The following is a 25,659-nucleotide window of genomic DNA, read 5'->3' as shown; positions in this document are numbered from 1 at the left end:
ATTTTGTCCACCTCATGGGGGTGGGGGGTGAGGCACATTTGCATGTGTCTGAGTTGCATTTGTTGTTGCGTTGCTACTGTCATATGTACCCCACCATACAATTACTCCACGCTGCTATGGAGAGAAACACTGGCCCCTTCCGCACATGCAAAATAATGCGTTTTCAAACCAATTTCGCAACTGTTTGCAAGTGGATTTTGCTATTCCGCACAGCTTTAAAGAGCACTGAAAGCAGTTTGAAAGTGCATTATTCTGCATATGCGGAATGAGCCACTGTGACATACCTCTGAAGATGTCAGCCATAGATGCGGGCCAAACGTTAGGAGCAAAAACTACCTGCCCACGACCACATGTAACCCCAGCTTGTGGGTTCTGTGGGGCAGAACTTGGAAGAAGTTTGCAACAACCAATTTTTTAAACAAAATGGTTTGCTTTCTTTAACATATGACAATTATCAAACATTACTCACATAAGAAAAGGGGTGCAGCAGTAAATATTAGTAATAGGACCACAACTACTGTTGCACTCTGGCTGTAACTAATTTTTCAAATGCGTATATGAGTTTATATCATTGTTCATTTTTTGTATATTTCATTAATTATAAATACAATCATTTCTTGTCAACAACATCCAACAGGTAAGTTCAACTTATTTTGAACAATTATAACAGATAGATTCGGGGTCATCCATATTAATTCAGGTAAGTATTTAGTTCATACTCTCCCGTCAGTTCAACTTCTATAAGGTAAGTATTCAATCAATGAGAAAACATGTATACACATAAATATATATTCAGTCCATCTTGATTCATCAACATTTTATATAAATCCACTCAGGTAAGTATTCTGTACGTATTCAATAATAAGTCCAAAATTGTGCACAGGCATAAGTCCAAATTCTTTTAAACACAAGGAGGAAAACGCATTGCGCCTAATCCGCGTTTTTCGATGGCTTCATCAGCCTCACAGGTTGTAGATATAATTTATATTGGCTTCATATGGGTACTTTGCTCTCAATCTGAGCTGAAATTTCCCATCATGCCATGTTCCCCAGAAAAACTCTCACCATTTACATACACAAAAATCCTTAAACAAGGTGTTAAGGAGCAGCAGTGGCGTAGGAGGTTAAGAGCTCGTGTGCTCTGCCACCTGAGCTGTGGAGGCTTATCTGGGGAATTCAGATTAGCCTGTGCACTCCCACACACGCCAGCTGGGTGACCTTGGGCTAGTCACAGCTTCTCAGAGCTCTCTCAGCCCCACCCACCTCACAGGGTGTTTGTTGTGAGGGGGGAAGGGCAAGGAGATTGTAAGCCCCTTTGAGTCTCCTGCAGGAGAGAAAGGGGGGATATAAATCCAAACTCTTCTCTTCTTCTTATAAAAATCAATCAAGGTCCCAGCCTGGTAGCCTTGCTTCCTCCAACCTCATGAGTTCTGCAGCCTTCTGCTTCTTTTCAGACTCCACCCCTTTCTGGGTCATCCCATTCTTAGCATAGGAGTTACACACACAGCCCAGAAAACCCACAACAGCCAGTTGATTCCAGCCACGAAAGCCTTCGACAACACATCCTTGATAAACCCGTATCCAAACTTTCATCAGTTTGTGCATCTTGGCTGTGTTAATTACCGGTACTCTGCCAATACAGGCAACCCTGACAGACTCTGGGTTGTTTGTCTTATTTTGTGCTCTAATCTGTTCATGGTACTTTTTGTTCTAATCAGATACTGGGCTTCGCACTTTCCCTCGTTTGCCTGGGACTTTGCAAACTGCACAGAAGGATGCATTATCAGCAAAAAAACAAACAAACAAAAAACCTCAGTGCAAAGTTTACTGGAAAGTTAAGGTTTAACCTCTGGCAGGAATGCATGACGTCCCTACCATCTCTCCCTGGGTTCCTAATGCAAAATTAAGAGTGCGCATTTCATCAACATTCCTCCCTTGCATCCGTTTCAAAAGTTGCACTGAAGCGAACGGTTTGAGCAGGTGCTGCTTGTTTCCCACTGATAAAAGTAAGTTCATTTGATGGAAATGGATCGGGGCCTGGTTCACAATAGGGTTGAGCATGTAGAACTCAGTTAACCAAAATCTGCTCAGTTCCCCCAGGAAGCTCTGTGCTCAGAACTTAATTTTCAGTGTTCACAATCTGACTGATAAGAGTAGCCATTTCTTGAAGGGGGAATCAGCTGTGGGGGCGGGGGAGTTGCCTGGAATCAGCTGTGGGGGGGCGGGGGAATTGTCTTAGCAGTCGTGCTTCAGGGAACCGGTCCTGCTAGCTACTCACAGACGGCAAGCGGCCAATCTGGATGATCTTCTGCACTCAGCTAGGTCCAGGCGCAATCTTTGGTGACGCTGCTCTAAAAGGGGAGGTGAGCTGAGGGGGCTGCTTGCTTGGGGTACTGGGGGTGGACTCTGAGCATGTCCTGGATCATCAGAAGGCCAAGCAGATGATTCAAGCCATTTCTTGAAGGGGGAAGGCAGTGGTGGGATCTAAAAATTTTAGTAACAGGTTCCCATGGTGGTGGGATTCAAACAGTGGCGTAGCGCCAACAGGGCTGGGCGGGGCACGACGGGGGCGTGGCCAGGCATTCCAGGGGCGGGGCATTAATAATTTCTCTGTTACTGTAAAAAACTCTTACTGTAAAAAAAAAGTTCATAATTTCCAGCTGGTATCTTTCTGTCCATAATTTAAACTCATTATAGCAAGTCCTATTGTCTACTGCCAACAGAAACAACTACTTCTCCTCTCATTGACTGCCTGTCAAATACTTAATACTTTCAAATACTTAATTTTGTCTGTAGAAATCAAAAGAAGGATACTTTCCTTAAACAAGGAAAACCTACAACAGAAAGTTTATTAAAGAACTTAACCCTATTGCTAGTAAAGAGTAGAGACAGAGACGCTCTCCTAACTGTAACTAGCTGAGACACAGAGTGAGAACTGAATGTGGGACTTCTGAGAAGAAGAAGAGAAGAAGAATAAGAGTTTGGATTTATATCCCCCCTTTCTCTCCTGCTGGAGACTCAAAGGGGCTTACAATCTCCTTGCCCTTCCCCCTCGCAACAAACACCCCGTGAGGTAAGTGGGGCTGAGAGAGTGCCGAGAAGCTGTGACTAGTCCAAGGTCACCCAGCTGGCGTGTGTGGGAGTGTACAGGCTAATCTGAATTCCCCAGATAAGCCTCCACAGCTCAGGCGGCAGAGCTGGGAATCAAACCCGGTTCCTCCAGATCAGAGTGCACCTGCTCTTAGCCACTGCTCTTAGCCACTACGCCACTGCTGCTCCTTGGTTACCTTGTCTGAGGTGGCAAAATACCCAAAAGTGGGAACTTTTGTGGGTGAGATCATACAATGGTTGGGTGCACAGGCTCACTGGGGAAGGGTTTCTTTTTAAGAAATGTACGCAGTGGGAGAGGAGGATTCCTTTGGTTTTGTGCCTGGCCCCTTGGCCCCTTGCACACGTGCAGAAGAATGCACTTTCAATCCACTTTTCAGTTGGATTTCACTGTGCGGAATAGCAAAATCCGCTTTCAAACAGTTGTGAAAGTGGATTGAAAGTGCATTATTCTGCATGTGCGCAAGGGGCCAATGTCAACTATCAACGATTGTTATTCAGAACCTCCAGGAACAACTCCCTCCGCAGGCGGTTACGGTTCTTAACAAAACTCTAGGTTTGTCTGTTTCCCTGTGGAAATCTCTTGGAATCTCAATGGATTTCTAGACTGCAGAGATCAGTTCTCCCAGAGAACATGTCTGCTTTGGAAGCATTATCGACGGAATTATACCCCTCCCCAAATACCCCTCCCCAAAGGCCCTGCATCCAAGCCTCTAGGAATTCTCCAGCCAGAAGCTCGCAAACCTACACAGCACACTGTATGCAAAAAGTTACTTTGCTGTTCTGTTTAAAGTTCACCGAGGTTTGCGGCTATCAGTCGGCCTGGAGCAATTTGAGGTGCAACTGGAGATTCAGAAATCTCGGTGGAAGAATTGCTGTAAGTGAAACGGATAGAATGGAGAAGGTAATGTCTCTGCAAATTCACTTAATGCGATTCATTCCTTTGGAACTGTTCCCACCGCTTGTCTTGCGGTTTGATGGGAGTCGACGGCCTTCTTGGAGAATAATCCGACAGCCCTCCGGGGACATCTACTTCATATCTTACCATCGGGGCCTTCAGAGTTCTCATGTGTTCCCCCTTATCCCGTTCTTCTCAAACAGCCACACAGATTCACGGGGCAGCTTTACCAGGAATTATTATTCTTAATAACAAAGCAAAGGACCAGCCTGCAGCCCTGAAATCAATTTAGAAACCCAAGATTAAATTAGGAGGAAAGGGAGAGGGAGAAGAAACCTCTAATAAGAAATCCTGGGTGAATGGGCCAGTTTCGAGTCTTTTCTGAACATATGAAATACCTTTGATAAAAGCAGGAAAAAAACACCTCAGATAGTTAAGGGTTTCTCCTTCCTTGTTCAAAGGGTTTTTTTTTTAAATCCCCTAACTCTGTTTCAGGAGCCAGTGTGGTGTAATGATTAAGAGCGACAGATTCTAATCTGGAGAACTGGGTTCGATTCCCCACTCCTCCACACGAAGTCTGCTGGGTGACCTTGGGATAGTCACAGTTTCTCAGATCTTTCTCAGCCAATGGCAAATCACCCCTGAAGGTCTCTTGCCTTTAAAACTCTGTAGGTGTTGGCATAAGTCGGCTATAACTTGGCGTCACAAACAAGTCTGCTTCAACTGGTTGTGGTGGGTTTTCCGGGCTGCGTGGCCATGGTCTGGTAGATCTTGTTCCTAACCTTTCGCCTGCATCTGTGGCTGGCATCTTCAGAGGTGTATTACAGAGAGAAGTCTGTTTCACACTGTGACTAGTGAGAAGGGAAAGTTTAGTGGGGTATATTGTCCATGTCCCAAGGTGGAGAACCAATCAGTAAGTGTTTGGGTGGAACTTGCTATGCAAAGGTGTGGTTGAGTGCATTGTATTGCGGGTGGGGTTATCAGTCCATTTTTAAAGTACTGGTAGCCAAGCTTTGCTAATTTTCAGAGTCTCTTCTTTCTTGATGAAGTTATCTTGGTGTTTCTGAATTTCAATGGCCTCCCTGTGCAGTCTGACATTGTAACCTTCTGAATTGTCCAGAATTTCAGTGGCCCTTTCCCCACTTACCCTTGTCGGAGGGTTGCTGCGGGCAATTCACAGCGCGCACAATTCCTGGTGCGCGCCCCGGCTTCCCCCATCAAAAGGCGCCATTTGAAAAGGCGCCAGGAATTGCGTGCGCTGAGGGGGCGCGAGAGAGGCAGCATCGGGGCGGCTGCGTTCTCGCCGCCCCTGAAGTGGGGAGTGCAGCTGGACCCCGAGCTACTGTAGGAGAGTAGCGCGGGGCTTAAGGTAAGTGGGGAAAGGGCCAGAGTTCTCAAATAAAATGTTATGTCCAGTTTTGTTTAACACGTGTTCTGCAACTGCAGATTTTTCAGGATGGTTAAGCCGACAATGTCTTTCGTGCTCCTTAATACGAGTCTGAATGCTGCGTTTTGTGGTTTCCATATAGACCTTTCCACAGCTGCAGGGTATGCAACACTCCTGCAGAAGTGAACGGGTCTCTCTTATTCTTTGCTGAACTGAAGTCTGCTTCAGTTTTCTTGTAGCTTGTTTAGATATTTATATCTGATTTTTCTCTCCCATGGGACTAAAAAAAAAAGATTATTCTGTCCTCCATTTTATTCTCACAATATCAACAACACTGTGAAGTAGGTGAGGCTGAGAGGGTAATTTTGCGTCAGGGTCCCCATAAGTCTCCACGGTAGAGTGGGGATTCAAGGCGGAGTCTCCCAGCCCAGATCGACTCTAACCACTACACACACGCCACCTCTCTCTGCTTCTCATATTCATCCTGTACCCTTTCTGCCCTCCAGGTTCTTCTCTCGTTGCTCTGAAATGTCCCTGGTCTGTTTGTCAGACTTTGAAGCTTATGCAAAGAAACATCTTCCCAAGGTCATCTGGGAGTATTTGGCAGCTGGGGCAGATGAATCTTGTACTCGAGATGACAACCTCTTGGCATTTAAAAGGTATGATGGATGATCGGTCTTCACAGGGTCGATCATTCATGCTGGGATGGATGTTCATAGGGTATCATGCATTGGCAAAGTGGGCCAGCGGTAAAATCTGACTTCAAGATGTTGGAATAGCCATTCACAGAAATCTTGAACATCTCTAAATGTCTGATCTGGTGGCTAGCAGAAGAGGAGATCGATAAGGGCCAAGTGCCTCTGGATCTCATATCTTTTGCCCATTGCTGCCGTTTCTCCCAAACGCACGAAGAATAAAAGTTTAGATTTATACCCCACTTTCCCCTGCTGTAAGAAGTCTCAAAGCAGCTTACAAACTCCTTCCCTTCCTCCTTCCACAACATTGAGGTAGGTGGGGCTGGGAGAGTTCTTCTGAGAGAACTATAACTGGCCCAAGGTCCACCCAGCAGGCTTCAAGCAAAGGAGCAAGGAAACGAACCCAGTTCTCCAGGTTAGAATCCATTGTAGCTCAATTGCTACACCACGCATTTTGTGGTTGGCTACATTTCCTGTGGAAGCCATTTTGTGGCTGGCTACATTTCCTGTGTAAGCCATTTTGTGGTTGGCTCTGTCTCCTGTGGCAGCCATTTTGTATTTATGTCCACCGGCCTTTGTCATAAGAGACTTCATCCACACATCCATGAGCACATCAACTCTTGCCTTAGTAGCAGTCTTCTGCAACTGGGAAAAATAAGGATTGCTATAGTGCAGAGGCATGGGTGTAGTGAGGGGGAGCAGGAGGGGCTAGAAGCCCTGGGACCTCTTCCCACAGTTACATGGGGCACACTGCATGGCAGCACCCCCACAACTGCACTCCTCATGGAGTTCAGGGCAGGGGTACAGTTGCACCTCGGTCAGTGGGGCTCACCCCACCCCCCAAACTCCACGTGGAGCTCGGGTTTGGGGCCAACGTGGAGCTTGAGGAGCGGAGCCAACAGTATAAAACTCCAGCCAGTCAGTCTCAGCTGCTCAGTTTGACTCTGGCCTTAGTGAGTTTTGGGTTGAGTTTTAAACTGCAGACTCGAAGCATGCAGGTTAAAGCTGGACCTGGGTGAGTGGAAGTCAGCATCAAAAGGACCCACACCGCCCCCATGGAGTTTGGGGGAGGGACAAGCCCAGCTGACCCTGGTCCCGAACTTCTCATGGAGTTTGGGGGCAGGGCTTTCCCTGGTGGCCAGTGTTCAACTGTGCCCCCACCCTGAGCTCCATGCGGATTTTGGGGGCAGAGCACAGTTGTTAGGGGGTATAGGTGTGGGCGGGACTTCGCACCCAATGTGAGCCCCAGGCACCATTGTACACAGCTACACCCCCTTGCTGGTGTCCCCAACATGGTGACCATAAGAACCATGTTGTCCACTGACACCTATCCTGGCACCCTCCAAATATTTTAGAAAGCAGGCAGGGCTAGGTAGGACTTTTGCCCAGCAGAGCTTCTGATTGGCCGAAGCAGATTTTTTAAAAAGTTGCTTCCGCAGCAGCTGCCATCACAGTTTCAGGATCTTCTCAGCGTGACTGAAGGGAAGCTGTGTATATGCAAGAAACTATTTTTAAATGATAAAGGGCATCCTGTAAACAGAGCTTCCGCCTGAAACGTTTAAGAGTTACTATTATGTATGACATGATCTCTCCCTGGCATTTTGTGGCTGGCTACATTTCCTGTGGAAGCCATTTTGTGGTTGGCTACATTTCCTGTGGAAGCCATTTTGTGGCTGGCTCTGTCTCCTGAGGCAGCCATTTTGCATTTATGTCCACCGCCCTGTGTCAGAATGCCAGCAGACTTGGGAAACCCTGCTAGGATGCAAGGCCAGCAAAATCCCCAAAGACGAGCGGATGAAACCAGAGGGAAGAAAGCGTTGTTTCGGGGTAGATGACTGAGATTAGGTGAGGCCTTCCAGTCATTCAATGAGGCTTCTAATAATATTGGCATGAACACTAACCTCAGTCATCTACCCAAAGACTTGACAAATTTAACTCTTCCTGCTCAGCCCAGGGAAGAGGGCAGGCACTTCAAATGGCTTGCTGCCCACCTCAGCGTACCCAGCATATGTGCCCTCCCTATCTGGCCCCCTGTGGAGCTCCAGCAGGAATAGCTCTGCTTCTCTCCACAGAATCCGTCTGCGACCCCGCATGCTGCGCGACGTGTCTGTAGTAGACACCAAGACCACGATCCTGGGCACGGAAATCAGCTTTCCCGTGGGGATTGCTCCCACAGGTTTGCACAAGCTGGCTTGCCCTGATGGAGAGAAGAGCACAGCCAAAGGTATGCCAGAGTCTCCTTGCCTGGAAATTAAACCATCAGACATGGAGAGGGGGGCATGTGTGGCAGGATTGAGTCGTCGTGGGGAAAATGGAGGTCTGAAACTGATACAGGTAGGGTTGTCAGCTCTGGCTGGGAAATTCCTGGAGACCTCAACGGTGTATGATGCCATAGAGTCCAGTCATTTTTTCCAGGGGAGAACTGATAGCTGTCATTCAGAGATCATCTGTAATTCCGGTAGATCTCCGGCCCAACCTGTAGGCTGGCAACCTTAGCTAGATGACCTATAACAGTGGTGGCGAACCTATGGCACGTGTGCCAGAGGTGGCACTCAGAGCCCTCTTTGTGGGCACGTGCGCCATCGCCCCAGTTTGGGCAATCGGCAGTGGCATAGTACCAAGGGACCGAGGGGTGCGCAATGCACTGGGCGTGTGCCCCTGCGGGGGCATGGTAAGGGCGTTCCAGGGCATGGCGGGGCTGTTTTGGGGTGTTCCAGGGGTGTTCCAGGGCAGGGTGGGGGTGGACGGGGCATGGCAGGGGCACAGGGCACACGCAGGCCCCGAACGCAGTTTCCCCTTGCTCCGCCCCTGGCACTCGATCTCTAAAAGGTTCGCCATCACTGACCTGTAAGGTTCTCTAGAACTCTATGACTTGGTCCCCTTCTCTCATATCTGTTGAAGCGGCAGAAGCCATGAATACCTGCTACATTGCCAGCACGTACGCCACTTGCTCAGTGGAAGAAATAGTTGCTGCAGCACCTGCCAGCTTTCGATGGTTCCAGCTTTACATTCATCGGAAGAGGTCGGCCTCGGAGCAGCTGGTGAGACGGGCAGAAGCCTCGGGTTTCCAGGCTCTGGTGCTGACGGTGGATGTTCCCTACACCGGTAAGAGGCGGGATGACATCCGCAACCAGTTCCAGCTGCCGCAGCACATGTCCATCAAGAACTTGGAAGGCTTCTTTGAGGTTTGTACATTCCGGACAGGACAGAAATAACTGTATTTTCCCCCACACTCATATATGTGACATTTGCATTATTAACTTTCCTTATTCTAAACCAGTGGTTCTCAACCTGTGTGTCGGGACTCCTTTGGGGGTCGAACGACCCTTTCACAGGGGTCGCCTAAGACTCTCTGCATCAGTGTTCTCCATCTGTAAAATGGATAAATGTTAGGGTTGGAGGCAGAGGTGGGATCCAGCAGGTTTTCACCAGTTCCCAAAAGTGGGTTACTAATTATTTGTGTGTGCCGAGAGAGGGTTACTAATTGGGTCTGCTTTTCCGTTAGAAATTCCATTAGGTCCAAAAATCATAAAGTCCTGTTGTTTCCTATGTGGCTGGTTAGCGAAGGTAGAAAACGGGATAATTCTCCCTGTTGGGCTGTTTTAAGAACATGTTTTAGAAATATGGTAAAGTTCCTTGTTCAAGGAAAGTATCCTTCTTTTGATTTCTAGAAACAAAATTAAGTATTTGAAAGTATTAAGTATTTGACAGGCAGTCAATTAGAGGAGAAGTAGTTATTTCTGTTGGCAGTAGACGATAGGACTTGCTATAATGAGTTTAAATTATGGACAGAAAGATACCAGCTGGAAATTAGGAACTTTTTTTTACAGTAAGAGTTTTTTACAGTAACAGAGAAATTATTAATGCCCCGCCCAGCCCCATTGGCGCTACGCCACTGTTTGAATCCCACCACCATGGGAGCCTGTTACTAAAATTTTTGGATCCCAACCTTGGTTGGAGGTCACCACAACATGAGGAACTGTATCAAAGGGTTGCAGCATTAGGAAGGTTGAGAACCACAGTTCTAAACTGAAAATACTCTGTTCTTGCCTTCTGGGGTATCGTTATTCTAATTACTCCACGCTTACATAAATACTCAATAATAATTTGATACATTTAGATCCGGCTGTTATTCTGGCCTCTGAATTGCCTGGTTTAGGAGGTCAGTAGGAAGGGGAAGAGTGAGAAATGAGTGAATCAGTTGATTTACAAGTGACAGAGGGGGTTGCCCGTCTCCCAAAGTTACGATAGATCCATGCTGCCACCTGGGGAGTCTCAGGTCTTGAAAGGATGAAGACTACAGTTGCCAGCTTTGGGTTTGGAAATACCTGGAGATTTCAGGGGTGGAGCCTAAGGAGGGTGTGGTTTGGGGAAGAACGTCAATGGGATATGATGCCAGAGTCCACCTTGTGAAGCAACCAGTTTCTCCAGGTGAAAAGATCTTTGTTGCCTGGAGATTAGCTGTAATCCCAGGTGATCTCCAGCCGCCACCTGGTGGTTCCATCTTATTAAAGACAAGGAGAGAAAGAGGGGATATAAATCCAAACTCTTCTTCTGCTTCAAACTGTTGCTGCTTTTCTGTCTTCTTTTTATCAGGGGCGGCCGATTGCACAAACTAAGATCAGCCTAAATCCGCTTGGAAGTAGTTTCTGTGTCTCTGAATGACCTTCAAGCATGCAGTACAACTTCCAAAATCTCTCCCTGTCCCTCACTCGACCCCACTGCCTTCTGAAACAGCTCAGTGGCCTTGCATAAGAGAACAGCCTTGGTCTGAAAAAGGGCGCATTCAAAAGTCAAGGATTCTTATTCCTTGTGGGAAGGAGACTCAGTTTGGGGGCTGGGAAGTTTTCAAAGCCCTTGCCTGAATGTTCTTCATAGTGTTCCTGTGGGTATAGTGTTCCTGTGGGGGCTCTGACTGCAGGGCTTTGCCGAACTGGATTTTCCTGCCTGATCGGGAATAAACAATGTGGGCCATGACGTAGACAGAGAGTTATATCAATCTTCTGGTTGTGGGCATTTTGTTGCCCCAAGCAAGGCACTTCCATCTCCTCCTGGACCTAAACAGGTTCTAGCTTGGAACAAAGGTTGCCCCCCCCCCGCCCCTCCAGTTGGGTTTGAAGATCTCCAGGAATTACACACGATCTCCAGAGTTCAGTTCTCCAGGAAATGACTGCATTGTAGGGTGGCCTTTATGGCTCTATATACACTGCTTGAGGTCCCTAACCAGAGGTGGGATCCAGCAGGTTCTCACAGGTTCCCGCGAGTAGGTTACTAATTATTTGTGTGTGCCGAGAGGGGGTTACTAATGGGTGATTTTACCCCATGATTTTTGCCTTAGTTACGCCCCTCCTCTCAGCCGTAGCGCACAGAACTTGAAGCAGTCTAGCAGGAGGTGCACCGGCGTGCGTGGCAGCCTGCGCCTGCGGGCATTCGTTTCCCGCCCAAGGACCGGCGCTGCGGCTGCATCCTTGCCACAGCCCTGCCCAGGAATGCCCCGCCCTGGAATGCCCGGCCATGCCCCCGTCGTGCCCCGCCCAGCCCCACTGGTGCTACGCCACTGTTTGAATCCCACCACCATGGGAACCTGTTACTAAAAATTTTGGATCCCACCACTGTGGACCCTAACCCTCTCCAGAATCCATCCCCAAATCTCCTAGAATTCCCCAGTCAGGTGTTGGCAAGCTTAGTAGGAACTGGCCAGTGGCGTCCCAAGGCCAGAAAGGGATGCCGATCACCTGCTGCATGACTCATGGCTGAGAGTAAGCCAAACCTCTGCAGTGGGTCAGCGCCAGTTCCCTTTGTCACTGCCAGAAGCTTCATGGGTGCCTTTCCGGCTAACAGCCCTGCTTGTGGCAGCTGTCTCCATGGACCATGTGCTGTTGCAGACCCATTTATCCACCGGGGGAGGGGAAATTACCACTCCCAACTCCAGTTTCCCACCTTCGAGGCAGTGGTGGGATCCAAAAATTTTAGAAACAGGTTCCCATGGTGGTGGGATTCAAACAGTGGCGTAGCGCCCATGGGGCTGGGCGGGGCATTCCAGGGGTGTGGCCAGGCATTCCGGGGGTGGGGCATTCCTGGGCGGGGCTGTGGCAAGGACGCAGCCGCTGCACCGGTCCTTGGGCGGGAAACGAATGCCCGCAGGCGCAGGCTGCCACGCACGCCGGTGCACCTCCTGCTAGACTGCTTCAAGTTCTGCGCGCTACTGCTGAGGAGCGGAGGAGGGGCGTACCTAAGGCAAAAATCATGGGGTAAAATCACCCATTAATAACCCCCTCTCGGCACACACAAATAATTAGTAACCTACTCTCGGGAACCTGTGAGAACCTGCTGGATCCCACCTCTGCTTCGAGGGATTAAGAATCGAGGGGGCGAAATGACCTCGGAATAAGAAACAAGGAGTCCTGTGTAATAAAAGCAATTGATAGCAGACTTGTAAAAGCACTGTAGACATGGGAGGCTATCTTTGCTGAGTTTTTGCTATAAAGGAAAAAAAAACTTGTGTAGTCATAGTTTATTTTGTTCAAACTGTTCAGCAGTGTTCTCTAAAGGAATTTGGAACTATTCATGAACAGGCTGCCAGTTATGTCCTGTTTTAATAGCCTTCATCCATGTACAGTATGCATATAAGCTTCTCAGAGATCTTAAGATCTGCTCCAAGCACTCCTGGAAAATTAGTTGAACAACCAGTGGCATATTGCTTGTTTCAAAGAGCCCAGGAACCTCCCAATTCTACAGTGCTTTCCCAAGTCAGCTGTAAGGTGCCTTTGTTATACAGGACTCCTTGTTTCTTGTTTGGGGGGGGAATGACTTCTGCAGTGATTCTCTAGGAATTTTCCATTGTCTCTATGGTAACGACCACAGAGACTAAGGGAGGCAAGCTAAAGCATCAACCAGAAGGGATATCACATTCTCTCCCAAAAATTGACCCCTGCAGTGATGCTTTAGGAATTTCCTTTTGTGGCAAAGATCGTAGAAACTGTGAGTTAGACTAAAGCTTCCACAAGAGGAAGGGGAAACTTTACCTTTACTTTTCCACAAGAGGTGACATCACATCCTCTCCAAACACCACCTTCTCCGGGTGCTGCCCTCCACGTCTCCCGCCATTTGCCAAGGCACTGTCAGGAACCTGAATTCTTGTATATTTGGTTTGTGGTAGCGCAGGAAGTCTCACTATTGACTGCTAGTAATCTCCTGCATGTTAATGTGACCGTGTAACAGGCTTAAACATGAGATCAGTTACACGCTTCACAATTAAATTAAGAGACACCAGTGGCAACTCAAATGCACGTTTCTGGTTCTGTTAATTGTATGCATTGAAAGAGTTAACCTGCAATCATAAATGAGACAGCTGGTAGTCACCGAGTGATGTTTGTTTTTCTGCTCACAGCCAGCCCACTGAGTCTCATCGATAGGAACAACACAAGCAGGGACTCATTCTGGCTCCATCGCCACCTCCCCCGTTCTGCTTCTGCCCTCCCCGATGATCAGGAGGGCAAGGGAAGGGGAGGGAGGGAGGGGTGGCATGCAAGGGAGGGGAGGGGGGCAGAGGTGGGATCCAGCAGGTTCTCACAGGTTCCTGAGAGTAGGTTACTAATTATTTGTGTGTGCCGAGAGGGGGTTACTAATTGGTGATTTTGCCACATGATTTTTGCCTTAGTTACGCCCCTCCTCTCAGCAGTAGTGTGCAGAACTTGAAGCAGTCTAGCAGGAGGTGCACCGGCGTGTGTGGCAGCCTGCGCCTGCGTGCATTCATTTCCCGCCCAAGGACCGGCGCAGCGGCTGCGTCCTTGCCACAGCCCCGCCCAGGAATGCCCTGCCCCCGGAATGCCCGGTCACGCCCCCGTCGTGCCCTGCCCAGCCCCATTGGCGTTATGCCACAGTTTGAATCCCACCACCATGGGAAGCTGTTACTAAAAATTTTGGATCCCACCACTGGAGGGAGGGGGAAGGGACCCGGCATCCGGACATGGCCCACCCACCCTAATGGAGGGAGGGGGAGGGGAAGGGTGGCATGCAAGGGAAGGGGAGGGAATGAGGGGAGTGAGTGAGGAGTGGCATGCAAGGGAGGGGTAGGGTTTTTTGTCTTTTTTAATGTGAAAAAATAAAAATATTTATTTAAAAATCTCACGGGGCTAATATATGCCAAAGTCTGGCATGATGGGGACACGTTTCAGAGACAAGTTTAATTGCGTCAAACCACAATGAGGTTCCCTCTGTCCCTCTTCTCCAGGATCATGACCGCTCAGAGTACGGCTTGCCTGCTAATTCCGTGGAGCCCTCTCTTGGTTGGGAGGACATCCGCTGGCTCCAGAGCTTGACCCGCCTGCCCATCATCCTCAAGGGGATCCTGACTAAAGAAGACGCAGATCTGGCCATGAGATACGGGGTCCAAGGGATCATCGTCTCCAACCACGGTGGGAGACAACTGGACGGAGTCCCAGCAAGTGTGAGTGGAGGGCCATGGCCGCAGTCACAGCTTATTGGCACAAGTGAACTCCTATGACAAATGCAGGAAACGGGAAGAGAAAATTGGAAGAGGGGGATTAGTAATGGGGCAATAGGAAAGCGGGAAACGTGTGAGGGGGCGGACAGCCAGCATGAGGACTGCCAAGCTTTAGGTGGGGTCTGGAGAACTTCTGGAATTACAGTTCATCGCCAGATTACAAAGATTAGATCCAGTGGTGGGATCCAAAAATTTTAGTAACAGCTTCCCATGGTGGTGGGATTCAAACTGTGGTGTAGCGCCAATGAGGCAGGGCGGGGCATGACAGGGGCGTGGCCGGGCATTCCGGGGGCGGGGCATTCCTGGGCGGGGCTGTGGCAAGGACGCAGCCGCTGCGCCGGTCCTTGGGCAGGAAACGAATGCACGCAGGCGCAGGCTGCCACGCACACCGGTGCACCTCCTGCTAAACTGCTTCAAGTTCTGTGTGCTACTGCTGAGAGGAGGGGCGTAACTAAGGCAAAAATCACGTGGCAAAATCACCAATTAGTAACCCCCTCTCAGCACACACAAATAATTAGTAACCTACTCTCAGGAACCTGTGAGAACCTGCTGGATCCCTCCTGTGCTTATTCCCCATGTACCCCACTCCTCAGTGGCCTGGGAAACAAATTGCCTGTTTACCAGATTGGGGCACCAGGCAACCTCAAAAAGAAGAAGAGTTGGTTTTTATCCCTTGCTTATCCCTAAAGAGTCTCAAAGGGGTTCATTTTTCCGTTCCCTTTCTCTCCCCACAATGAACACCTCGTGAGGTAGGTGGGGCTGAGAAAGTTCTGAGAGAAATCGGCCTTTTCCACACAAGTCATTTAAAACGTTTCTGGGCCTTTAATAAATTGATTCTTCCATGGCATTACTCCCTACATCCCCCCCCCCCCCGTGCATTTTGGAAACGTTTCATTTTCCTTTTAATCTGTCATATTTGAAAGCTCTTATACCACAATTCTTTTGGTTGAAACAATTTAGCAGCTAAACCAGACTTTTTTCTATTTAACAAGTTGGCTTGGGGTTTCCCAGTCCCAAATTTCATTCCATTCTGTCAGATAGCCCCTGCAGGGAACTAAGTTCTCAAGAACTACAGAGGTCTTATTCGAATGGGGACCATGCACAGCAGAAGAAGGGACTTCAAATTGCTTCCCACCCCATGCCATCTTCCTGACCTGAAATGGCCACAGGGGGCATTTGCTGGATTTTACAGCCTTGCTTGCATGCAGCAGCAGGGAATTCTGGGAGATCTCTACGAACATGCTAAAGGTGACAGTTGGAAACAGTTGCTCACTGACTCTGGCTGAGGAAAGAGGTTATGTGTCCTGTTTAAACCAAAAGGCTCTGACTGAAATCTTTATCTATAAACACGAAATACCACTGACTGACTCACTGACTCACCAATAGAACTCAAAAACCACCAAACCTACAAAGTTGAAATTTGGCACACCGGTTCATTATGAGGTTTAGGTGCTCACTAAGAAAGGATTTTTCAAAATATTCAGTTTTACTTGAGTTATGACACATTTACTGTTGAACTCTGGCCATCTGTACAAACATTCCAAAGGTGACAGTTAAAACCCTGCTTGCCAAGCTAAAGGATGCAGTACAGGGAGTACAAATGATTCGTTTCACAGGAGGTTTTAATGAAGGGCACTTTGACGCTCTACTTCCATGTGTCAAATTGACAAGTTCTGATAATGCCCACCAAACAACCAGCACAATTGAGCCATTGGTGGCCCAAATGGATTCTACCACCGACCTCCTCAGCGCATACAAACCTGTTCCTTCTGTTGAAACAGCTAAAGGGAGGAGAGGGATTAAACGCAGAAAGCGATTTACAGATTTGATTAGAAAAAGACATGTAAGGGAAGCTGCTGCAAAATATGCGAAAAACAACCCAGAAGTTCACAGACTGACTGTGATGAGGTATGCTGAACGTCACCACAAAATTCATAGAGAGCCTGTGAGGAAATATGCATAGCGAAGCACGGGTGCCCTGCTAGTGTTTAATATTGTAGACTATGCCTGAAATTGTAACCAAATAATGAACTGTGAATGTATCTGTATATCAATGATACTTTATTTGTGTATATACCGTATATACTCGTGTATAAGTCAACCCGCATATAAGTCGAGGCACCTAATTTTACGACAAAAAACTGGGAAAACTTATTGACTCGCGTATAAGTCGAGGGTGGGAAATGCAGCAGCTGCTGGTAAATTTCAAAAATAAAAATAGATGCCAATAAAATTACATCAATTGAGGCATCAGTAGGTTAAATGTTTTTGAATATTTATTTCAAAGAAAAACAGTAAACTGGCTCTGTAAGTGGAAAGAGGGTCAACAAGAACAATATGGTATCAACAATAACTTTAAAAGTACAAAAACCTTAGCTCAACCAGCAACCAAGCTAAAACACAAGAGTTAAAATCCTTCAAAACTGGATTCCTCATCATCATCTGTATGTCCAAATGTAACCAACTTAGATTTTAAGAGGGATATTATCAGAAATGGAAAATCTACTATCAGCTTCCATTGTAAACAATGGGGGATGGGGCATCCCCTTTGGGGGTCAATAACTTTGGATCCCCTGACCCAAACTTCACCAAACCTGGCTGGTATCATAAAGAGACTCTCCTGATGAGACCAGCCAGGTTTGGTGAAGTTTGGTTCAGAGGGTCCAAAGTTATGGACCCTCAAAAGGGTAGCCCCATCTACTAATAGCTCCCATTGAAAACAATGGGGAATGGGGGCACCTCCTTTGGGGGTCCATAACTTTGGACCCCCTGAACCAAACTTTACCAAACTTGGCTGGTATCATCAGGAGTGTCATCTGAGGGTACTCTGAAATTTTGGTGCTGCTAGCATAAAAACTGCGCCCCCTGCTGGCCAGCAAAGTAAAAACACACAAAAAATTTAATGACTCGCATATAAGTTGAGGGGAGCTTTTTCAGCATTAAAAATGTGCTGAAAAATTCGACTTATACATGAGTATATACGGTAGTTTGTTTCTCTCTCAGTTTAAGTAAAGCTCTCTTATGTTTAATGATTTCTGAGGTAAAAAGGCTGGCCTTTAGTGAGATAACTGTTCCTATCATAAAGTGGTGCACAAAGCTACATTCTGCTCGTTACTCTGCTAACAGGATCATATACAAACATACCTGTTGTCCTTCAGCATTTTCCCCTGTGTGTGTGGGCAGGTGGCAGGGGGGGGGGGAGGAACATCAAATACTTTGCAGGTGCCCTAACAGAATGTTTGCAGCTCAGGTCATGATCAGCTCCATAAGCAATGAGGTCTTAGAAGTATGAGACACTGATGGCACGGCTGTGTCCTCTCCCCATGTCTCTGTGGCTGTCTGAATTTCTTGTTGGTTTCTTCTTTGCAGGTCGATGCTTTGGTGGAAATTAAGGAGGCAGTGCAAGACAAGCTTGAACTTTATTTGGACGGAGGGGTACGGACCGGAAGTGATGTGTTAAAAGCTCTGGCCCTCGGGGCCAAGTGCGTCTTCATTGGAAGGCCAGCCTTATGGGGGCTCTCCTATAAGGTAAGTAAGCAAATGTGGAGTATGGTAGAGTAACTGTGATAGGCTGAGGAGGTGAAGTCAGAGGTTGGAGGGAAACCGCAGGCTCACAGGTCTCTGCCATCAGCCTGCGTTTCCTGAATCACATTGCTTGTACGGTCGTAAGCCACTTAGCATGCGGTAAAATGCTTCCCGCATTTTCTTATTTTATCTTTAAAAACTTTATTTACTTTGTTTATAATCTGCCTTTCTCGCTAAGACTCAACGTGGATGACACAATGGAAGTCAATCAACAGGACTGGTCACCCGGTTAGCTGGGAGCGCCCAACCAGAGGTGGGATCCAGCAGGTTCTCACAGGTTCCCGAGAGTAGGTTACTAATTATTTGTGTGTGCCGAGAGGGGGTTACTAATGGGTGATTTTGTCACGTGATTTTTGCCTTCGTTACGCCCCTCCTCTCAGCAGTAGCGCGCAGAACTTGAAGCAGTCTAGCAGGAGGCGCACCGGCGTGCGTGGCAGGCCTGTGCCTGTGTGCATTCATTTCCCGCCCAAGGACCGGCGCAGCGGCTGCGTCCTTGCCACAGCCCCGCCCAGGAATGCCCCGCCCCAGAATGCCCGGCCACGCCCCCGTCGTGCCCCACCCAGCCCCATTGGTGCTACGCCACAGTTTGAATCCCACCACCATGGGAACCTGTTCCTAAAATGTTTGGATCCCACCACTGTGGCCAACATGGCGCCCAGGAGCGCCAGGACATCCACCAGCCCACCAAATGCTTTTAGAAAGTGTATGTGCAGCAAAACCTCCAAGCGGCTGCCCAGATTTTTTTTAATTGCTTTGTGCCACCACAGCACAAGGATCTTTACTGCGTGACTGAAGGTAAACTGTGGCAGTCAGTGGGGTACCACCACACAACGGCGCCTGGGGCCTGCCCAGCCACCAGCCGAACTTCTCCCGCCACATTCTGGCAGGGTGAGCTAAGACCCGCCATACACTCTCAGCCTGACCCACCTTGCAGGGTTGTTGGGAGGATAAAATGGAGAAGGGGAGAACAGCATAGCCTCCCCATTGGGGAGAGGAGTGTGTAAATTAAGTAAAGAATTTAAATAAACCCATTGGCCAGATCCACAGTGTTGCTGCTGTTAGAGCATAATGCTGACCTGCTTCACAAAAACAAATGGAAGGGGTGTTGTGTAGTTTCTCCTGACGTTTTGGTTTCCTGGCTGTATGGCCGTGTTCTAGTAGCATTTTCTCCTGACGTTTTGCCTGCATCTGTGGCTGGCATCTTCAGACCATCAGATCCTCTGAAGATGCCAGCCACAGATGCAGGTGAAACATCACGAGAAAATGCTACTAGAACACGGCCATACAGCTGGGAAACCACTGACACCCCAGTGATTCCAGCCGTGAAAACCTTCAACAATACCATTGAAAGAATTATGTGAAGTGTTTGTAAATTCTAGAGGCACTCTATAAGTCCAACCTGGTTGCATACCTCCAAGACACCTGAGATGCCGGGGATCTCTACCTTCCTGCTCCTTTTTCATCTGTCTTGCTGGAGAAAGGTGGTAGAAGATACCATGAAAAAGGCATCCAAAAATGCTCAGTCGGGTTTTGCAGGTTTATGAAAACCAACCCTGCAAAACTTGTGAAAATATTTTTTCTTGATCAATTTTCTAAATAATCACAATGACTGCTAGATAAAAGGAATAACAGAAGAAGAAACAGTCAATACTGCAGAACATTCATGTCTTTGAAAAGAACGGTCTACGTTTTGCCGGCCTCATTATTTACTGTTTCCCTGTTCTATCTGCCGGGACAGGGCACAGAGGGTCTTCAAGAAGTGCTGCAGATTTTAAAAGATGAATTCCGTTTGTCCATGGCTTTAACAGGTAAACTCCCCCCCCCACGCACGCACACACATGCACCTTTTCTTCTATGACTTTGCACCTTATCGTGAACTGCCGCAATACTCCTACGTCTAAATCAGGGGGTCCCCAATCTGGCCTTCTGATACATGTCCTGGCACCTGTCAAGTATGTTTTTAGAAAGCAGGTAGGGCTCTTGCCCAGCAGGGTATCTGAGTAGCCACTGGAGAACTGATTGGCAGTGCAGATTTAAATAAGTTATTCCAATGGCAGTGTTGATTTTATTCTTTCTCACTCCTGTTTCCCAGTGCCTTTGTCAAATTAGCCGTCTCCTGCCCTCCACTTTGGCTCCCTCTGTTGGACCATCTCTGCCTCCTGTGGCAGCCGTTTTGTGGTTGTGCCCAGCACCCTGTGTTAGGATTCCCGAGGTGCCCTCAGGCGCAAAGAAGTTGGGGGCGCCTGCTCAGAATAAATGGGAGTTTAGCAGCACCATCAAAGTTAATCAGATTTCATTTCAGCATGAATTGCTGCGGACTGGAGACCAGTTTATCAGATGTATGCAGTGAGTGCTCTTTAAGCGGACATTTATATAGGGAGTTATTAAGTGGGATGGGGAGAATTAAACAACAGGGTCAAAGGAACATGACAAGCAGGAAGCACAAAGAGAGGGTGTAATCAGAGGTGGGATCCAGCAGGTTCTCACCAGTTCCCGAGAGCGGGTTACTAATTATTTGTGTGTGCCGAGAGGAGGTTACTAATTGGGTCTGCTTTTCCGTTAGAAATTCCATTAGGTCCAAAAATCATAAAGTCCTGTTGTTTCCTGTGTGGCTGGTTAGCGAAGGTAGAAAATGGGATAATTCTCCCTGTTGGGATGTTTTAAGAACATGTTTTAGAAATATGGTAAAGTTCCTTGTTTAGGAAAGTATCCTTCTTTTGATTTCTAGAAACAAAATTAAGTATTTGAAAGTATTAAGTATTTGACAGGCAGTCAATTAGAGGAGAAGTAGTTGTTTCTGTTGGCAGTAGATGATAGGACTTGCTATAATGAGTTTAAATTATGGACAGAAAGATACCAGCTGGAAATTAGGAACTTTTTTTTACAGTAAGAGTTTTGTACAGTAGCAGAGAATTCCGCCCCCGGAATGCTCGACCATGCCCTCGTTGTGCCCCGCCCAGCCCCATTGGCGCTACGCCACTGTTTGAATCCCACCACCATGGGAACCTGTTACTAAAATTTTTGGATCCCACCACTGGGTGTAATGGTGTACATTTCAAATGCAATGGAGAAAAGGCTTGAGATCTGCATTCTTTATTGGATGCCAGAGCTACCAAGGGAAAGGAGGAGGATCGGAAGATGTCTGTGGATAAGGGGCTAGACCCATTACACCAGGCCTCATGCGTAGAAAGCACACTGATGAAGTATTTATTGACTTCATTAAAATACTTATATCCCACTTTCCATCTGAGCGGGTGGAGTGGATCTGATTCTTCGTCCGAGGCTGTGCTGTAGGTCATGGGACATGAAATACCACCAGAACTAGGAGTCGTTCCAATGCTTCTGGTTTTCCCTTCATTTACTGGGCCATGGATTGTATCTGAGGGATCTATTTGGCCAGCAAATTTAATCAGCACAGACATCTAGCTCAAAGAATCTGTTCCTTCTCCTCTCCCTCATTCTCCAGGCTTGATAGCTGGTTAGAGGGTTGGGTGATCAGGGCTGCCAAGCCTGGATTGGGAAATGCCTGGAAATTTGGGGTGGAGTCTGGGGAGGGATGGTGATTGGGAAGGAGCTCAGCAGGGCTGTGATGTCACACAGTACACCGTTTGTGATGTCACACAGTACACAGTGCAACCGTTTCCTGCAGGGGCACTGTTGTCTGGAGATCAGTTGTCATTCCAGAAGATCAAAAGTGAAGCCTGGCCAAGGCTTCCCTTGCAACATCCAGCAAGGAAAGAAACCATGGATATATAAACACTTTGATTGACAAACACTATGCACATAAACAATATTCTTCTAAGCATATATTCATAGTGTGCAGATAAACCAAAATGATAATGGAACTAGTACATAATAGAGTAGAGGTGCAAGTCATGAACACGCAGCCATATTCTACAAAGAACCCAAAAGTCCGGCAGGTATGAACGATGAGGGTTAAACCGCAATTCTTCTTTAAAAAGGCCTTACAAATTGAAAGTGAACGCCGGCAAGGGATGGCTGACAATGCTCTATGTCTTCTTTGTGTGCAAATAATACATTCATCTGTAAGTACTTCCCAGCCACCATAATTCCTTTTGCGCATGCGCCGCACCCGCTTGCTTTTGCAACTTCAATCGTCTGGGCTCTGATGCGGGTGCGCCTCCTGGGAAAGGAGCCAAAGTGTGAACTTTTGACAATTGAAATTGCAAAAGCAAGCAGGTGGCACCTTATGGGACCCCCCCAGGTTTGGTGCAGTTTGGCTCAGGGGGTCCAGAGTTATGGACCCTCAAGGGGGGTGCCCCATCCCCCATTCTTTGCTAAGGAGATGGGGCTACCCTTTTGAGGGTCCATAACTTTTGTCCCCCTGAACCAAACTGCACCAAACTTGGGGGGTGCCATCATGACAGTCTCCAGATGATATCCTGAAATTTTGGTGCTGATACGTCAAAAAATGCACCCCCTGCAGGAACATCCCAGAAATTTTCCCAAGAATCTTTGTTCTGCATTGAGTTTTCTGCATTGCTGTCAATGGGGGTTGCAGGCTGAGCACTGGCGTAATGCCCATTGGGCAAGGTGGGCAGCTGCCCAGGGCATCACCTTGTGGGGGGCATCAAAATGCTGGGTTCATTTTTGGGTATTTTAGTGGTTTTCCATTTTTGGCCTGCAGGGAGCGCAGTTTTTAGGCTAGCGGCACCAAATATTCAGCGTATCATCAGGAGGCTGTCCTTATGCTACCCTCCAAGTTTGGTGGGGTTTGGGTCAGGGAGTCCAAAGTTATGGACTCCCACAGGGGGTGCCCCTATCCCCCATTGTTTCCAATGGGAGCTAATAGGAGATGGGGGCTACAGTTTTGAGGGTCCATAACTTTGGGCCCCCTGAACCAAACTGCACCAAACTTGGGGGGTATCATCAGGGCAGACTCCTGATGAGACCCTGAAAGTTTTGAGACTGTGGCTTCAGAAATGTGCCCCCCCCCAGCCTGCAACCCCCATGGACAGCAATACAGAAAACTCAATGCAGAACAAAGATTCTTGGGCAAATTTCTAGGATGTTCCTGCAGGGGGTGCATTTTTGGATGTATTGGCATCAAAATTTCAGGGTATCATCTGGAGATGATAGCACCCCCCAAGTTTGGTGCAGTTTGGTTTAGGGGGTCCAAAGTTATGGATCCTCAAAGGGTAGCCCCCATCTCTTAGTAAAGAGATAGGGGGATGGGGCACCCCTTTGAGGATTACATAACTTTGGACTTCTAAACGTAAACTATAAACACAGAACCTTTGGGGGGCTATAAGGTTAGTTTCAGATGATACCCTAGAAATTCTTTTGAACGATACACATCCAAAAAAAATGCGCCCCCTGCAGGGACATCCCAGAGAATTTGCCCAAGAATCTTTTGTTCTGCATTGAGTTTTTCTGTATGCAGCTGTCCAAGAGAGGGTTGGTTTAGGAGGTCCAAAGTTATGGTTCTCAAGGGTAGCCCCATCTCCTTAACTTAAGGAATGGGATGGAACACCCAGGGTCCTGGACCCTTTCTTTAGGGGTACATAGAACAGTTCAGATGATACCCTGAGAATTTTGGGGTGCCGATACATCCAAAAGTAATGCGCCCCTGCGAAAATTTATCAATTTGCCAAGAATCAATTCTGCGTGAGATTTTGTAGCTATCCCAAGAAGGGGGGGGGGGGGGGGGGAGGCACATTTTTGAAGGCACAGTCTCAAAGCTTTCAGGGTCTCGTCAGGAGACTGCCCTGATGATACCCCCCAGGTTTGGTGCAGTTTGGTTCAGGGGGCCCAAAGTTATGGACCCTCAAAACTGTAGCCCCATCTCCTATTAGCTCCCATTGGAAACAATTGGGGATAGGGCACACCCTTTGGGAGTCCATAACTTTGGATTCCCTGAACCAAACCTCACCAAACCTGGGGAGTAGCATAAGGACAGTCTCCTGATGATACACTGAAATTTCGGTGCCACTAGCTTAAAAACTGCGCCCCCTGCAGGCCAAAAATGGAAAACCACTAAAAATACCCAAAAACGAACCCTGCATTTTGATGCCCCACCCTCAAGGTGGTGCCCTGGGCAGCTGCCCACCTTGCCCAATGTGCATTATGCCCCTGGGTGCCACAGCATAACATTGTTGTAGATTGCTGTGTTGTGGAGTTTGTTGCTGCCAAAGCAACTTTTTAAAAAACTTACAAAGCCAATCAAATCTCTAATGGTCACTCAGCAGCCTAGAGGGCTTCACCAAAACACTTGGTGGATGCTGGAAAAGATGCCACTTGGTGCCAGGGCAGCCACAACCTCCCTGGGGGAAAACATGCAGAACTCCATGAAAAAATCAAGGTATTCATGGGCTGGAAACATAAGCAGCTTGTATGGGAAAAGTTTTAAATTGACTCCCAAAATGCGTAAAATTGAAATTCATCACAGTATATGTATATGAACAGAACTACGCATGGGAGGAGAAGAGAAGAAGTTTGTTATCCCTCATTTAGTCTCAGTGTTTCGTTTCATTTATTTCACATCTGGAATTTTGAACACGTTTGACCAAATGCTACCTTTCTGGTCTATTCCTCCCATGTGCTTTTCCTTAGAGGCAATCCCTGAGGTGCAAAACTCCCTGTTTTCCCCCATAAGGAGAGTATATATAAATGCCACAGCACTATAAATACCACAGCATCTGTGTGAACCAGGGAGTCCAGAGAGAAGCTGAGACCACCAGGTAAAGGTGACAGGAAGTCATAGTATCCAAGTATATCCAATTCTCCCCCTGTGCCGCCACCTGTTCCTCTCAGCCGTTGGTGGTTTAGCCCTGGGCCGCATGGAGTTATTGCCCTGAGGTGCCTTTGTTTCCCTTTGTGTAAAAGGAGGAGTCCTGTCAGCTTTCCTTGCTTCACTCACTTGTAGAGGATCACACCAGAAGCAAGCCACTAGGCTCCTGTTTCCCAAATCATTGCCAAAGCACGGAAATCGGAGCCACCCGTCGTTCTTTACCATGGGCGCATTTTCTTCCAGGATGTCGCAACGTCTCTGAAATCGGCCGGCACTTGGTTCAGCCCTCCAAACTGTAATGGCTCTTTCTGACATCACTCAGCGGATGCACCAAAGGAAAAGAAGCAGCGGATGGGCCGCTTGGCCAAGAACATGCACGCCTCTCAGTCCCTGAATGACTTCCTGTGTTACTAAGCTTGTGCAGCTGAGAAAGACTGTAGTTTACAAGTCCACTACTGACTTGTTTAATTCTGCACTTGATTGCTGCTGGAGGCTTGGCTTGAATCGAAACCCCGGGTCTTGTGGAGTCTCGATCCCACTAGCCAATGAAAATTTCTTCTTTGTTCTCTCTTTCCTGTCATCCCAACTAACTCTATGCTAGCCAAGAGCTCTGTGTTCACACAATCCTTGATGTATCTGGAGATTCCTGTCACCTTAAAGACATGGTTATAACTCGCCAATTTTGCATCGAAGACAAGGCTGTGAAATTGCACCCCTCAATAATAACCC

The 25,659-nt window shown here is 47.7% G+C and overlaps 1 protein-coding gene across 1 annotated transcript; it reads left to right on the top strand.

The window, feature by feature from the left end:
* The first annotated feature begins 1,941 nt into the window (after window positions 1-1,941).
* Window positions 1,942-25,610, top strand: HAO2 (hydroxyacid oxidase 2). The gene is made up of 8 exons (XM_048482800.1): window positions 1,942-2,006; window positions 5,900-6,052; window positions 8,161-8,312; window positions 8,990-9,273; window positions 14,322-14,537; window positions 17,964-18,122; window positions 19,918-19,987; window positions 25,174-25,610. Exons 2-8 carry the CDS (start codon window positions 5,922-5,924, stop codon window positions 25,227-25,229), a joined length of 1,068 nt encoding a protein of 355 aa, XP_048338757.1. The 5' UTR covers window positions 1,942-2,006; window positions 5,900-5,921; the 3' UTR covers window positions 25,230-25,610.
* Window positions 25,611-25,659: the final 49 nt, after the last annotated feature.

This window comes from Sphaerodactylus townsendi, unplaced genomic scaffold (genome assembly GCF_021028975.2).
Source record: "Sphaerodactylus townsendi isolate TG3544 unplaced genomic scaffold, MPM_Stown_v2.3 scaffold_23, whole genome shotgun sequence".
In the NCBI taxonomy this organism is placed as follows: domain Eukaryota; kingdom Metazoa; phylum Chordata; class Lepidosauria; order Squamata; family Sphaerodactylidae; genus Sphaerodactylus; species Sphaerodactylus townsendi.
Note: the sequence above shows the minus strand (reverse complement) of the source record. Positions and strands in the feature narration are given on the sequence as shown.